General features: G+C 49.3%; 1 protein-coding gene across 1 annotated transcript in view; it reads right to left on the bottom strand.

Annotated features, from left to right (window-relative positions):
• Positions 1-17,709, bottom strand: part of LOC120999671 (gastrula zinc finger protein XlCGF26.1-like) — a 77,005-nt gene that overhangs the window by 11,507 nt on the left and 47,789 nt on the right. The window contains exon 3 of the mRNA XM_040430685.1: positions 12,101-12,198. Coding sequence (XP_040286619.1) covers positions 12,101-12,198 — 98 coding nt within the window. The remainder of the gene's footprint in view (positions 1-12,100; positions 12,199-17,709) is intronic.

Here is a 17,709-nt window from a genome sequence, read left to right on the forward strand (position 1 = left end):
CACAAATCGTACCCCATCGCGGTATCGGTGATCTGTAAATAATATTTACCATCAAAAATAAAAATAATTGTGTTTTAACAAAAAATCAAGCAGTGCTAAGACAAACTTATTGTGACATTGATATTGTGTACCCCTAGTGCTTAGATAGTATTCAACTGCTTGAAGCCCTAAGTCGTGTCTGATACTTGTGTAAAGAGCCTCCACATCTAGGCTCGCTATATATGTCTGGGAACTGACATGGATATCCTGGAGCCTGACGACAGCATCTTTAGTGTCCCTAATATAAGATGGCATGGTTGACACATAGGGAGAGATAACCTGATTGACATAGTCACTGATATTTTCACATAGGCTTTGATTCCCTTAAACAAAGGGTCTGCCTGGGATTGGTTGGATCTTTTTGTGGACTTTGGGGATAGCATAGAAAGTGGCAACATTTGGACGTGGATTAAACAGTACCTTGTATTCCTCTTTAGTGATAAGGTTGGCATCTTTAGATTCCTTTAGGACCTTTTTTAGTTTCTTCCTAGCTTCCTTTAGGACCTTTTATAATCTAATAATAAAACCTTCTGATAAAGGAGGACTACGTTTCCTCCTTTATCAGAAGCTTTTATTATTAGATTATTCTCTTCTATCAAAGATCAAGTCCTCGTCACTTGGAATCATAGACTGCCCAGCTCCTGAAGACGCCGGTACTCGGCGAAACATGTCGGGGGGCAGATTCTAAGTTACAGTTTTAGTCCAGGAAGTGAGCGCTATGAGAATGAATACACCTAATAGGATATTAGAATAGAGGCGTCAGTGGGAGTGTGCAGCCACAGACGCTATTCCAGATATTACTGAATTGCAGTGAGATTAGAGCTCACCCTGAAAGTTTTAACTATAGGTTCTCATTGATATAGTAGGTTTTATTAAGTACAAATAAAAATAAAGGTGAAGTTTTAACAATCAATGTTGGGGAGGAAAAAGCGTAAACTAGCTGTTGCAATACAGCCTAAGCTACAATGGTAATTCCCAACGCTGCTCCGTCGCAATAGGGTTTTTGTGAACTAATATGTACCACCAATGTCTCAGGTAAGATAATCCCGTTAAAACTGGAGATAGACAAGTGCTGCACTTACTTCTCTTTGGTAGTGATGAGCAGCATCAGGTCATATTTGAATTTGTGATATTTCGCAAATATTTTGTAGAATATTCGTAGAATATTCGTGAATTCGAATATTCGTTGTATTCTACAGTCTTCTTTTTTTACTCGGAAATCGGCAAGGTAATGATCGCGTAATATGCGAATATTACGCAATCAATACAGGCGTGGGTCAAAAACGAATAAATAGCACTATAGAATATAGTGCTATATATTTGTTTTTTAGAATATTCGTAATTTTTTTCCATCTGAAGTCATGATTCCTCACTGCTTAAGTCGCTTGTGGGCCAATGACACAAGCAATAAGCAGGGAGGAATCATGTGTTCAGATGGAAAAAATGACGAATATTTTAAAAATGAATATATAGCGCTATATTCTATCAATGTGACAGATTCCTTTTATTACATCTTTTATAAAACCAGAAACCATTTTCAGCCACCAATAACCAGATGCAATAGCGTACAGTATACTCCACTGCTGCTGGGGGAGGTCAGTAGATGGAGCGTACAGTATACTCCACTGCTGCTGGGGGGGTCAGTAGACGGAGCGTACAGTATACTGCACTGCTGGGGGAGGTCAGTAGATGGAGCGTACAGTATACTCCACTGCTGCTGGGGGAGGTCAGTAGATGGAGCGTACAGTATACTCCACTGCTGGGGGAGGTCAGTAGATGGAGCGTACAGTATACTCCACTGCTGGGGGAGGTCAGTAGATGGAGCGTACAGTATACTCCACTGCTGGGGGAGGTCAGTAGACGGAGCGTACAGTATACTCCACTACTGGGGGAGGTCAGTAGACGGAGCGTACAGTATACTCCACTGCTGCTGGGGGAGGTCAGTAGACGGAGCGTACAGTATACTCCACTGCTGCTGGGGGAGGTCAGTAGACGGAGCGTACAGTATACTCCACTGCTGCTGGGGGAGGTCAGTAGACGGAGCGTACAGTATACTCCACTGCTGCTGGGGGAGGTCAGTAGACGGAGCGTACAGTATACTCCACCGCTGGGGGAGGTCAGTAGATGGAGCGTACAGTATACTCCACTGCTGCTGGGGGAGGTCAGTAGATGGAGCGTACAGTATACTCCACTGCTGCTGGGGGAGGTCAGTAGATGGAGCGTACAGTATACTCCACTGCTGGGGGAGGTCAGTAGATGGAGCGTACAGTATACTCCACTGCTGGGGGAGGTCAGTAGATGGAGCGTACAGTATACTCCACTGCTGCTGGGGGAGGTCAGTAGATGGAGCGTACAGTATACTCCACTGCTGCTGGGGGAGGTCAGTAGATGGAGCGTACAGTATACTCCACTGCTGCTGGGGGAGGTCAGTAGATGGAGTGTACAGTATACTCCACCGCTGCTGGAGGAGGTCAGTAGACGGAGCGTACAGTATACTCCACTGCTGGGGGAGGTCAGTAGACGGAGCGTACAGTATATTCCACTGCTGCTGGAGGAGGTCAGTAGACGGAGCGTACAGTATACTCCACTGCTGCTGGGGGAGGTCAGTAGACGGAGTGTACAGTATACTCCACCGCTGCTGGGGGAGGTCAGTAGATGGAGCGTACAGAATACTCCACTGCTGGGGGAGGTCAGTAGATGGAGCGTACAGTATACTCCACTGCTGCTGGGGGAGGTCAGTAGACGGAGCGTACAGTATACTCCACCGCTGGGGGAGGTCAGTAGATGGAGCGTACAGTATACTCCACTGCTGCTGGGGGAGGTCAGTAGATGGAGCGTACAGTATACTCCACTGCTGCTGGAGGAGGTCAGTAGACGGAGCGTACAGTATACTCCACTGCTGCTGGGGGAGGTCAGTAGATGGAGCGTACAGTATACTCCACTGCTGCTGGGGGAGGTCAGTAGACGGAGCGTACAGTATACTCCACTGCTGCTGGGGGAGGTCATATACTCCACTGCTGCTGGGGGAGGTCAGTAGATGGAGCGTACAGTATACTCCACTGCTGCTGGGGGAGGTCAGTAGATGGAGCGTACAGTATACTCCACTGCTGCTGGGGGAGGTCAGTAGACGGAGCGTACAGTATACTCCACTGCTGCTGGGGGAGGTCAGTAGATGGAGCGTACAGTATACTCCACTGCTGCTGGGGGAGGTCAGTAGACGGAGCGAACAGTATACTCCACTGCTGGGGGAGGTCAGTAGATGGAGGGTACAGTATACTCCACTGCTGCTGGGGGAGGTCAGTAGACGGAGCGTACAGTATACTCCACTGCTGCTGGGGGAGGTCAGTAGATGGAGCGTACAGTATACTCCACTGCTGCTGGGGGAGGTCAGTAGACGGAGCGTACAGTATACTCCACTGCTGCTGGGGGAGGTCAGTAGATGGAGCGTACAGTATACTCCACTGCTGCTGGGGGAGGTCAGTAGACGGAGCGTACAGTATACTCCACTGCTGCTGGGGGAGGTCAGTAGACGGAGCGTACAGTATACTCCACTGCTGGGGGAGGTCAGTAGACGGAGCGTACAGTATACTCCACTGCTGCTGGGGGAGGTCAGTAGATGGAGCGTACAGTCGTGGCCAAAAGTTTTGAGAATTACATAAATATTGGAAATTGGAAAAGTTGCTGCTTAAGTTTTTATAATAGCAATTTGCATATACTCCAGAATGTTATGAAGAGTGATCAGATGAATTGCATAGTCCTTCTTTGCCATGAAAATTAACTTAATCCCAAAAAAACCTTTCCACTGCATTTCATTGCTGTCATTAAAGGACCTGCTGAGATCATTTCAGTAATCGTCTTGTTAACTCAGGTGAGAATGTTGACGAGCACAAGGCTGGAGATCATTATGTCAGGCTGATTGGGTTAAAATGGCAGACTTGACATGTTAAAAGGAGGGTGATGCTTGAAATCATTGTTCTTCCATTGTTAACCATGGTGACCTGCCAAGAAACACATGCAGCCATCATTGCGTTGCATAAAAATGGCTTCACAGGCAAGGATATTGTGGCTACTAAGATTGCACCTCAATCAACAATTTATAGGATCATCAAGAACTTCAAGGAAAGAGGTTCAATTCTTGTTAAGAAGGCTTCAGGGCATCCAAGAAAGTCCAGCAAGCGCCAGGATCGTCTCCTAAAGAGGATTTAGCTGCGGGATCGGAGTGCCACCAGTGCAGAGCTTGCTCAGGAATGGCAGCAGGCAGGTGTGAGCGCATCTGCACGCACAGTGAGGCGAAGACTTTTGGAAGATGGCCTGGTGTCAAGAAGGGCAGCAAAGAAGCCACTTCTCTCCAAAAAAAACATCAGGGACAGATTGATTTTCTGCAGAAAGTTTGGTGAATGGACTGCTGAGGACTGGGGCAAAGTCATATTCTCCGATGAAGCCTCTTTCCGATTGTTTGGGGCATGTGGAAAAAGGCTTGTCCAGAGAAGAAAAGGTGAGCGCTACCATCAGTCCTGTGTCATGCCAACAGTAAAGCATCCTAAGACCATTCATGTGTGGGGTTGCTTCTCATCCAAGGGAGTGGGCTCACTCACAATTTTGCCCAAAAACACAGCCATGAATAAAGAATGGTACCAAAACACCCTCCGACAGCAACTTCTTCCAACAATCCAACAACAGTTTGGTGAAGAACAATGCATTTTCCAGCACGATGGAGCACCGGGCCATAAGGCAAAAGTGATAACTAAGTGGCTCAGGGACCAAAACATTGACATTTTGGGTCCATGGCCTGGAAACTCCCCAGATCTAAATCCCATTGAGAACTTGTGGTCAATCCTCAAGAGGCGGGTGGACAAACAAAAACCCACTAATTCTGACAAACTCCAAGAAGTGATGATGAAAGAATGGGTTGCTATCAGTCAGGAATTGGCCCAGAAGTTGATTGAGAGCATGCCCAGTCGAATTGCAGAGGTCCTGAAAAAGAAGGGCCAACACTGCAAATACTGACTCTTTGCATAAATGTCATGTAATTGTCGATAAAAGCCTTTGAAACGTATGAAGTGCTTGTAATTATATTTCACTACATCACAGAAACAACTGAAACAAAGATCTAAAAGCAGATTAGCAGCAAACTTTGTGAAAACAAATATTTGTGTCATTCTCAAAACTTTTGGCCACAACTGTACAGTATACTCCACTGCTGCTGGGGGAGGTCAGTAGACGGAGCGTACAGTATACTCCACTGCTGCTGGGGGAGGTCAGTAGACTGAGCGTACAGTATACTCCACTGCTGGGGGAGGTCAGTAGACGGAGCGTACAGTATACTCCACTGCTGGGGGAGGTCAGTAGACGGAGCGTACAGTATACTCCACTGCTGCTGGGGGAGGTCAGTAGATGGAGCGTACAGTATACTCCACTGCTGCTGGGGGAGGTCAGTAGACGGAGCGTACAGTATACTCCACTGCTGCTGGGGGAGGTCAGTAGACGGAGCATACAGTATACTCCACTGCTGCTGGGGGAGGTCAGTAGACGGAGCGCACAGTATACTCCACTGCTGGGGGAGGTCAGTAGACGGAGCGTACAGTATACTCCACTGCTGGGGGGAGGTCAGTAGACGGAGCGTACAGTATACTCCACTGCTGCTGGGGGAGGTCAGTAGATGGAGCGTACAGTATACTCCACTGCTGCTGGGGGAGGTCAGTAGACGGAGCGTACAGTATACTCCACTGCTGCTGGGGGAGGTCAGTAGACGGAGCGTACAGTATACTCCACTGCTGCTGGGGGAGGTCAGTAGACGGAGCGTACAGTATACTCCACTGCTGGGGGAGGTCAGTAGACGGAGCGTACAGTATACTCCACTGCTGGGGGGAGGTCAGTAGACGGAGCGTACAGTATACTCCACTGCTGCTGGGGGAGGTCAGTAGATGGAGCGTACAGTATACTCCACTGCTGCTGGGGGAGGTCAGTAGACGGAGCGTACAGTATACTCCACTGCTGCTGGGGGAGGTCAGTAGACGGAGCGTACAGTATACTCCACTGCTGCTGGGGGAGGTCAGTAGACGGAGCGCACAGTATACTCCACTGCTGGGGGAGGTCAGTAGACGGAGCGTACAGTATACTCCACTGCTGCTGGGGGAGGTCAGTAGACGGAGCGTACAGTATACTCCACTGCTGCTGGGGGAGGTCAGTAGACGGAGCGTACAGTATACTCCACTGCTGCTGGGGGAGGTCAGTAGACGGAGCGTACAGTATACTCCACTGCTGGGGGAGGTCAGTAGACGGAGCGTACAGTATACTCCACTGCTGGGGGGAGGTCAGTAGACGGAGCGTACAGTATACTCCACTGCTGCTGGGGGAGGTCAGTAGATGGAGCGTACAGTATACTCCACTGCTGCTGGGGGAGGTCAGTAGACGGAGCGTACAGTATACTCCACTGCTGCTGGGGGAGGTCAGTAGACGGAGCGTACAGTATACTCCACTGCTGCTGGGGGAGGTCAGTAGACGGAGTGTACAGTATACTCCACTGCTGCTGGGGGAGGTCAGTAGACGGAGCGTACAGTATACTCCACTGCTGGGGGAGGTCAGTAGATGGAGCGTACAGTATACTCCACTGCTGGGGGAGGTCAGTAGACGGAGCGTACAGTATACTCCACTGCTGGGGGGGTCAGTAGATGGAGCGTACAGTATACTCCACTGCTGCTGGGGGAGGTCAGTAGATGGAGCGTACAGTATACTCCACTGCTGCTGGGGGAGGTCAGTAGACGGAGCGTACAGTATACTCCACTGCTGGGGGAGGTCAGTAGATGGAGCGTACAGTATACTCCACTGCTGGGGGAGGTCAGTAGATGGAGCGTACAGTATACTCCACTGCTGGGGGAGGTCAGTAGACGGAGCGTACAGTATACTCCACTGCTGCTGGGGGAGGTCAGTAGATGGAGCGTACAGTATACTCCACTGCTGCTGGGGGAGGTCAGTAGATGGAGCGTACAGTATACTCCACTGCTGGAGGAGGTCAGTAGACGGAGCGTACAGTATACTCCACTGCTGCTGGGGGAGGTCAGTAGATGGAGCATACAGTATACTCCACTGCTGGGGGAGGTCAGTAGACGGAGCGTACAGTATACTCCACTGCTGCTGGGGGAGGTCAGTAGATGGAGCGTACAGTATACTCCACTGCTGGGGGAGGTCAGTAGATGGAGCGTACAGTATACTCCACTGCTGGGGGAGGTCAGTAGATGGAGCGTACAGTATACTCCACTGCTGCTGGGGGAGGTCAGTAGATGGAGCGTACAGTATACTCCACTGCTGGGGGAGGTCAGTAGATGGAGCGTACAGTATACTCCACTGCTGGGGGAGGTCAGTAGACGGAGCGTACAGTATACTCCACTGCTGCTGGGGGAGGTCAGTAGACAGAGCGTACAGTATACTCCACTGCTGGGGGAGGTCAGTAGACGGAGCGTACAGTATACTCCACTGCTGGGGGAGGTCAGTAGATGGAGCGTACAGTATACTCCACTGCTGGGGGAGGTCAGTAGATGGAGCGTACAGTATACTCCACTGCTGCTGGGGGAGGTCAGTAGATGGAGCGTACAGTATACTCCACTGCTGCTGGGGGAGGTCAGTAGACGGAGCGTACAGTATACTCCACTGCTGCTGGGGGAGGTCAGTAGACGGAGCGTACAGTATACTCCACTGCTGCTGGGGGAGGTCAGTAGATGGAGCGTACAGTATACTCCACTGCTGGGGGAGGTCAGTAGATGGAGCGTACAGTATACTCCACTGCTGCTGGGGGAGGTCAGTAGATGGAGCGTACAGTATACTCCACTGCTGGGGGAGGTCAGTAGACGGAGCGTACAGTATACTCCACTGCTGGGGGAGGTCAGTAGACGGAGCGTACAGTATACTCCACTGCTGCTGGGGGAGGTCAGTAGATGGAGCGTACAGTATACTCCACTGCTGCTGGGGGAGGTCAGTAGATGGAGCGTACAGTATACTCCACTGCTGCTGGGGGAGGTCAGTAGACGGAGCGTACAGTATACTCCACTGCTGGGGGAGGTCAGTAGACGGAGCGTACAGTATACTCCACTGCTGGGGGAGGTCAGTAGATGGAGCGTACAGTATACTCCACTGCTGGGGGAGGTCAGTAGACGGAGCGTACAGTATACTCCACTGCTGGGGGAGGTCAGTAGACGGAGCGTACAGTATACTCCACTGCTGCTGGAGGAGGTCAGTAGACGGAGCGTACAGTATACTCCACTGCTGCTGGGGGAGGTCAGTAGACGGAGCGTACAGTATACTCCACTGCTGCTGGGGGAGGTCAGTAGACGGAGCGTACAGTATACTCCACTGCTGCTGGGGGAGGTCAGTAGACGGAGCGTACAGTATACTCCACTGATGCTGGGGGAGGTCAGTAGACGGAGCGTACAGTATACTCCACTGCTGCTGGGGGAGGTCAGTAGATGGAGCGTACAGTATACTCCACTGCTGCTGGGGGAGGTCAGTAGATGGAGCGTACAGTATACTCCACTGCTGCTGGGGGAGGTCAGTAGACGGAGCGTACAGTATACTCCACTGCTGCTGGGTGAGGTCAGTAGATGGAGCGTACAGTATACTCCACTGCTGGGGGAGGTCAGTAGACGGAGCGTACAGTATACTGCACTGCTGCTGGGGGAGGTCAGTAGACGGAGCGTACAGTATACTCCACTGCTGGGGGAGGTCAGTAGACGGAGCGTACAGTATACTCCACTGCTGGGGGAGGTCAGTAGACGGAGCGTACAGTATACTGCACTGCTGCTGGGGGAGGTCAGTAGACGGAGCGTACAGTATACTCCACTGCTGGGGGAGGTCAGTAGACGGAGCGTACAGTATACTCCACTGCTGCTGGGGGAGGTCAGTAGATGGAGCGTACAGTATACTCCACTGCTGCTGGGGGAGGTCAGTAGACGGAGCGTACAGTATACTCCACTGCTGCTGGGGGAGGTCAGTAGACGGAGCGTACAGTATACTCCACTGCTGCTGGGGGAGGTCAGTAGACTGAGCGTACAGTATACTCCACTGCTGCTGGGGGAGGTCAGTAGATGGAGCGTACAGTATACTGCACTGCTGCTGGGGGAGGTCAGTAGATGGAGTGTACAGTATACTCCACTGCTGGGGGAGGTCAGTAGACGGAGCGTACAGTATACTCCACTGCTGCTGGGGGAGGTCAGTAGACGGAGCGTACAGTATACTCCACTGCTGCTGGGGGAGGTCAGTAGACTGAGCGTACAGTATACTCCACTGCTGCTGGGGGAGGTCAGTAGATGGAGCGTACAGTATACTCCACTGCTGCTGGGGGAGGTCAGTAGATGGAGCGTACAGTATACTCCACTGCTGGGGGAGGTCAGTAGACGGAGCGTACAGTATACTCCACTGCTGGGGGAGGTCAGTAGATGGAGCGTACAGTATACTCCACTGCTGGGGGAGGTCAGTAGATGGAGCGTACAGTATACTCCACTGCTGGGGGAGGTCAGTAGACGGAGCGTACAGTATACTCCACTGCTGCTGGGGGAGGTCAGTAGACGGAGCGTACAGTATACTCCACTGCTGGGGGAGGTCAGTAGACGGAGCGTACAGTATACTCCACTGCTGGGGGAGGTCAGTAGACGGAGCGTACAGTATACTCCACTGCTGGGGGAGGTCAGTAGACGGAGCGTACAGTATACTCCACTGCTGCTGGGGGAGGTCAGTAGATGGAGCGTACAGTATACTCCACTGCTGCTGGGGGAGGTCAGTAGATGGAGCGTACAGTATACTCCACTGCTGGGGGAGGTCAGTAGACGGAGCGTACAGTATACTCCACTGCTGCTGGGGGAGGTCAGTAGACGGAGCGTACAGTATACTCCACTGCTGGGGGAGGTCAGTAGATGGAGCGTACAGTATACTCCACTGCTGGGGGAGGTCAGTAGACGGAGCGTACAGTATACTCCACTGCTGCTGGGGGAGGTCAGTAGATGGAGCGTACAGTATACTCCACTGCTGGGGGAGGTCAGTAGACGGAGCGTACAGTATACTCCACTGCTGCTGGGGGAGGTCAGTAGACGGAGCGTACAGTATACTCCACTGCTGCTGGGGGAGGTCAGTAGATGGAGCGTACAGTATACTCCACTGCTGCTGGGGGAGGTCAGTAGATGGAGCGTACAGTATACTCCACTGCTGCTGGGGGAGGTCAGTAGACGGAGCGTACAGTATACTCCACTGCTGCTGGGGGAGGTCAGTAGACGGAGCGTACAGTATACTCCACTGCTGGGGGAGGTCAGTAGATGGAGCGTACAGTATACTCCACTGCTGGGGGAGGTCAGTAGATGGAGAGTACAGTATACTCCACTGCTGCTGGGGGAGGTCAGTAGATGGAGCGTACAGTATACTCCACTGCTGCTGGGGGAGGTCAGTAGATGGAGCGTACAGTATACTCCACTGCTGCTGGGGGAGGTCAGTAGATGGAGCGTACAGTATACTCCACTGCTGCTGGGGGAGGTCAGTAGATGGAGCGTACAGTATACTCCACTGCTGCTGGGGGAGGTCAGTAGATGGAGCGTACAGTATACTCCACTGCTGGGGGAGGTCAGTAGATGGAGCGTACAGTATACTCCACTGCTGCTGGGGGAGGTCAGTAGATGGAGCGTACAGTATACTCCACTGCTGGGGGAGGTCAGTAGACGGAGCGTACAGTATACTCCACTGCTGCTGGGGGAGGTCAGTAGATGGAGCGTACAGTATACTCCACTGCTGGGGCAGGTCAGTAGATGGAGCGTACAGTATACTCCACTGCTGGGGGAGGTCAGTAGACGGAGCGTACAGTATACTCCACCGCTGCTGGGGGAGGTCAGTAGATGGAGCGTACAGTGTACTCCACTGCTGCTGGGGGAGGTCAGTAGACGGAGCGTATAGTATACTCCACTGCTGGGGGAGGTCAGTAGACGGAGCGTACAGTATACTCCACTGCTGGGGGAGGTCAGTAGACGGAGCGTACAGTATACTCCACTGCTGCTGGGGGAGGTCAGTAGACAGAGCGTACAGTATACTCCACTGCTGGGGGAGGTCAGTAGATGGAGCGTACAGTATACTCCACTGCTGGAGGAGGTCAGTAGATGGAGCGTACAGTATACTCCACTGCTGCTGGGGGAGGTCAGGAGACGGAGCGTACAGTATACTCCACTGCTGCTGGGGGAGGTCAGTAGAAGGAGCGTACAGTATACTCCACTGCTGCTGGGGGAGGTCAGTAGACGGAGCGTACAGTATACTCCACTGCTGGGGGAGGTCAGTAGATGGAGCGTACAGTATACTCCACTGCTGGAGGATGTCAGTAGATGGAGCGTACAGTATACTCCACTGCTGCTGGGGGAGGTCAGTAGACGGAGCGTACAGTATACTCCACTGCTGGGGGAGGTCAGTAGACGGAGCGTACAGTATACTCCACTGCTGCTGGGGGAGGTCAGTAGATGGAGCGTACAGTATACTCCACTGCTGCTGGGGGAGGTCAGTAGACGGAGCGTACAGTATACTCCACTGCTGGGGGAGGTCAGTAGATGGAGCGTACAGTATACTCCACTGCTGCTGGGGGAGGTCAGTAGATGGAGCGTACAGTATACTCCACTGCTGGGGGAGGTCAGTAGATGGAGCGTACAGTATACTCCACTGCTGGGGGGAGGTCAGTAGACGGAGCGTACAGTATACTCCACTGCTGCTGGGGGAGGTCAGTAGATGGAGCGTACAGTATACTCCACTGCTGCTGGGGGAGGTCAGTAGACGGAGCGTACAGTATACTCCACTGCTGCTGGGGGAGGTCAGTAGACGGAGCGTACAGTATACTCCACTGCTGGGGGAGGTCAGTAGATGGAGCGTACAGTATACTCCACTGCTGCTGGGGGAGGTCAGTAGACGGAGCGTACAGTATACTCCACTGCTGCTGGGGGAGGTCAGTAGACGGAGCGTACAGTATACTCCACTGCTGCTGGGGGAGGTCAGTAGAAAGCTCCATTACATCAGTCTATAGAGGATTTGTAGAAACCTCAGCTTCATCTACCTGATGATCCAGTGGGATATTTGGTTTCTCCTCTGGACAGTCCTGGGAATACTGAGGACTGGGACATCTCTCTGGTGGATTTCTCTGACTGGATCCATCTATAGGAAATACACACAGTGACTGAATACATTGTCTATATGTGATGATCAGATGATCAGGAATATGACCCTCAAAACTGTTCTCTCCTCTACAGTCATGGAAGGTCTCCTCTTACCCGGTGATGTGACCGACTGGTGATTCTCCATCATGACGTCCTTGTACAGATCCTTGTGTTCTTCTAAATACTCCCACTCCTCCATGGAGAAATAGACAGCGACATCCTGACACCTTATAGGAACCTGACAACACAAGGACACAGTCATTACCAGACCCCTCCCTTGGCGTTATTGTATAATGTCCCAGCATTCTCAGCAGCGCTCACCTCTCCGCTCAGCAGCTCAGTGATCCTGGTGGTAAGTTCTAGGATCTTCTGCTCATGTATCAGGGAATGAGGTGGAGGCTCGGTGATGGGGCTCTGGGTCCTGCTCTGTCCTCCTGACACACGGGGTGTCACACACTCACCAGACGACTTCTTCACTACCTTGTAATCCTGTTTATGGGAAGACGCCGATCACTACAGAGATTCTAAGAATCCTTCACCTTTCCAGATATTTCCCTGGTTTATTACTAGAGATAAGAGTGATGTCATGTGAGACTCTCACCTCTCCAGTTATCAAGGAGATGATCTCCAGGGTGAGGTCTAATATCCTCGCAGCCATGAGGTCTCTGTCCTTCTCCATCCTTGGTGGGTCATCAATGTCTTTTAAAAGAAAACTAGAGAACCTGAGGAAACATTGAGGATTGAGAGCAAAATTGTGTTTAGAAGAACATCTTACCTGAAGTAAAGAAAGTAATCAGTAAAGCTGATCAGTGGAGGTTCAACCGCTCGGATCTCCACGAATCACAAGAATAAGGTGTAAGAGTGTATAGAGCGGTGGTGACACATTTATGCTTCTGCTCCAATCAACTCCATGGGACTGCCGGAGATCGCCGAGCTCTGTATTCATCTTCTCTTTGTCAGTCCCATAGAGTTGAATGGTGTGACCACCGGTTCATACATTCTGGCACCTCATACTTGTGATTGGTGGGGATCCCAGTGGTCAGACCCCCACCAATCAGATACTTATCTTCTGTCCTATGTGTAGGGAATACATTCCTATGATAAGACAACTCCATTAAGGATTACTGATAGAACACTATACATTGCATCTTTCATATGAATGTTTGTCGGCAGTGCATTGTCCTGTGTAAAGAGGTGGAAATGAACAGCTGCATGAATGATCGTAAGGACTGAATGATCGCTCAAGTGGCCATTTATTGTAATTATCTGCCTGTGTAAATGGTCTTTAAGGCCACATTCAATATTTTTAGAACCAATTGAGGTCAATGAGGCTAATCACAGGGCTATTTTTTGACGACCAGTGAACAGCGGACATCAAAAGATAGGACATGTTGCGGCCAGACAGACCGCACTGATGAGCAATGGGACTGTTTTTAACAGATGATTAGAAAGGAGTGCACCCGTTTGACAGCCATTAAAAACAGGTACACCAAATGCCATTTAGGGGTTACAATAAAAAATATATATATACTCACCTCATCCACTTGCACCCGCAGGGACACTCTCCTCCTCAGGCTTTAGGACCCGACGCTCTAAGTGTGGTGACGTCACATGACGCCATCATTCACGTGCAATTGGGTGAGTTTTTTTTTTTATAGATCTATTAACACTACTGGAGATGAGGGGGGGGGCAAAATTTATACTGGGGGCACAACTGGACACAAATATATATAAGGGGCCATTATTTATATGGAGGGGGTACTATCTGGGAAACTAATACTGGGGGGCACTAAGGCCCCATTATTTATACTTGGGGACACTATTGGGGTCTTTTAATATTGGTGGGGGCATAAAATAAGTCAGCGGCTATAATGAAAAAAAAAGGCCAATAAACAACATCAGTGTTTAAAGGCAATAAAAAAACTGAAGTGAAATGGTCATGAAAACCAGACAGTGTGTCCGTGTGAATGTAGCCGGGGACATGGACATGTCGTATTTTTTTAGTTTTCACTGACCGACAACCCCCATACATTTGAAGAGAACCATTTTAACGGCCATTTTTTCATGTGAATATAGTCTAAGAGCCCATTCACACAACTATATTTATGGGTCCGCATCCGTTCCACAATTTTGCAGGAGGGATGGGGACCCATCCATTTAAATCGGGACCGCCAAGGATGCGGATAGCACACCGTGTATTTTCATTCCGCAGCCCCACATTTCTATCATAGAGCTGGCCGTGTGCGTTCCACATTTGGCCGGTATCTGTGTTTTGTGGATTTTTCAATTTAATATATACAGTGCTGCCCATAATTATTCATACCCCTGGCAAATTTTGACTTAAAGTTACTTTTATTTAACCAGCAAGTAATTTTTTGATGGGAAATGACATAGGTGTCTCCCAAAAGATAATAAGACGATGTACAAGAGCCATTATTGTGGAAAAAAACATTTCTCAGCTTTTACATTTGAGCAAAAAGTTTCCGGTCCAAAATTATTCCTACCCTTCTCAATAATCAATAGAAAAGCTTTATTGGCTATTACAGCAATCAAACGCTTCCTATAATTGCAGACCAGCTTTTTGCAGGTCTCTACAGGTATTTTTGCCCATTCATCTTTAGCAATAAGCTCTAAATCTTTCAGGTTGGAGGGTCTTCTTGCCATCACCCTGATCTTTAGCTCCCTCCACAGATTCTCAAATGGATTCAAGTCTGGACTCTGGCTGGGCCACTCCAAAACGGTAATGTTGTTGTCTGCTAACCATTTCTTCACCACTTTTGTTGTGTGTTTTGGGTCATTGCCATGCTGAAATGTCCAATGCCAAGTTTCTCTGCAGACTGCCTGATGTTGTCCTTGAGAATCCTCATGTATTGCTCTTTTTTCATGGTGCCGTTTACTGTGATTAGGTTCCCTGGTCCATTGGCTGAAAAACACCCCCAAAGCATTAGGTTCCCACCACCATTTTTGACAGTGGGGATGGTGTTCTTTGGGTTGAAGGCTTCTCCTTTTTTATGCCAAATGAAGGAAACATCATTGTGACCAAACAATTCAAATTTTTGTTTTATCTGACCATAACACAGAAGACCAGAAGTCTTCTTCTTTGTCCAGATGAGCTTTTGCAAAGGCCAAGCGAGCTTTTGTGTGCCTTATCTGGAGAAGTGGAACCCAGCAGTGTGCAGTGTCCGTTGAATTGTCTGCCTTGAGACATTGCCACCAGCAGAGCCCAGATTCACCAGGATGGCCTTGGTGGTGATCCTTGGATTCTTTTCTTTTTCACCTCTCTAACTATCCTCCTGGCCAGCACAGGTGTCACTTTTGGCTTCTGATCACGTCCTCTGAGATTTTCCACAGTGCGGAACATCTTGTATTTTTTGCTCAAATGTAAATAAAAGCTGAGAAATGTTTTTTTACCACAATAATGCCTCTTGTACATCGTCGTATTATCTTTTGGGAGACACCTATGTAATTTCCCATCAAAAAATGACTTGCTGGTTAAATAAAAGTAACTTTAAGTCAAAATTTGCCAGGGGTATGAATAATTATGGGCAGCACTGTATATACATGAGAAGCTATATAATATCTCTATACTGTGCGGTGATGATAGTGCAGGGGGTGTATGTAATATATATATACACTCACCTAAAGAATTATTAGGAACACCATACTAATACGGTGTTGGACCCCCTTTTGCCTTCAGAACTGTCTTAATTCTACGTGGCATTGATTCCACAAGGTGCTGATAGCATTCTTTAGAAATGTTGGCCCATATGGATAGGATAGCATCTTGCAGTTGATGGAGATTTGAGGGATGCACATCCAGGGCACGAAGCTCCCGTTCCACCACATCCCAAAGATGCTCTATTGGGTTGAGATCTGGTGACTGCGGGGGCCATTTTAGTACAGTGAACTCATTGTCATGTTCAAGAAACTTTGTGACATGGTGCATTATCCTGCTGGAAGTAGCCATTGGAGTAGAGGATGGATACATGTTCTCATTCTGTTTACGCCAAATTCAGACTCTACCATTTGAATGTCTCAACAGAAATCGAGACTCATCAGACCAGGCAACATTTTTCCAGTCTTCAACAGTCCAATTTTGGTGAGCTCGTGCAAATTGTAGCCTCTTTTTCCTATTTGTAGTGGAGATGAGTGGTACCCGGTGGGGTCTTCTGCTGTTGTAGCCCATCCGCCTCAAGGTTGTGCGTGTTGTGGCTTCACAAATGCTTTGCTGCATACCTCGGTTGTAACGAGTGGTTATTTCAGCCAACGTTGCTCTTCTATCAGCTTGAATCAGTCGGCCCATTCTCCTCTGACCTCTAGCATCCACAAGGCATTTTTGCCCACAGGACTGCCGCATACTGGATGTTTTTCCCTTTTCACACCATTCTTTGTAAACCCTAGAAATGGTTGTGCGTGAAAATCCCAGTAACTGAGCAGATTGTGAAATACTCAGACCGGCCCGTCTGGCACCAACAACCATGCCACGCTCAAAATTGCTTAAATCACCTTTCTTTCCCATTCTGACATTCAGTTTGGAGTTCAGGAGATTGTCTTGACCAGGACCACCCCCCTAAATGCATTGAAGCAACTGCCATGTGATTGGTTGACTAGATAATTGCATTAAAGAGAAATAGAACAGGTGTTCCTAATAATTCTTTAGGTGAGTGTATATTAACATGTGTCTCTCATTTTTTCTACAGACGCACTGAATTGTCCACAGCGGGTGAGGGTGATGTATTGGCCTCTGTTCCCCATGTTCCCTTTCTCCCCTCCCCCCCTCCCTCCTTTTCCCCCTGTCCTTTACCTCCCCCCCCCCCACCTAGACTATATAATGCCTTTTTGACTAACGAAGATGTTATCTCCTATATACCCCTGGGACCTAATAATCACATATATACACATACGTGTAGAGGATGCCATAATATAGCCCATTAGGACACCTCCGACTGTTATATATAGATCTCAACAGGGCCGATTTCGCCTACATTTATCCCCGTATCATATTACATATCTAGGTAGTCGTGCTCTCTCTCACCAACAGAATACTCTGACATTAATATGCCATGCATGTAACCTAATCCCACACCCACGAGGCCACCCACCACCCTACCTCCCCTCCCTATCCAATATCCCTGGAAAAGGCCAGTGTCACCTTTCCTAACGACCTCCCAATTAATCCATCCTCATTCTATATCAATGCCCTCAGATTAAACTCTATTTTTCCCCAACAATCTTTATTCCAGCATTCCCCTTTCAGATCTAATCCCATTCCCCTCCCATTATATTCCACTACTTCACCAAAGACCAAATACCCCATACTAGACTATATGTGTGGGGGGTTAGCTCTTCTCCGGGGGTGATTTACAGAAGTATCGTCGCCAGACACCAAGTTTCAGGTCCAAACATCACTTTATTTGGCACCTCAGCAAACCAAACATAAATGATACAAAATAAACACCTGCCCGGCTGGGCTCTAACTAAACATATAATAACCTGACTCCCCTAAAGT

This window comes from Bufo bufo, chromosome 4, assembly GCF_905171765.1.
Source record: "Bufo bufo chromosome 4, aBufBuf1.1, whole genome shotgun sequence".
In the NCBI taxonomy this organism is placed as follows: Eukaryota; Metazoa; Chordata; class Amphibia; order Anura; family Bufonidae; genus Bufo; species Bufo bufo.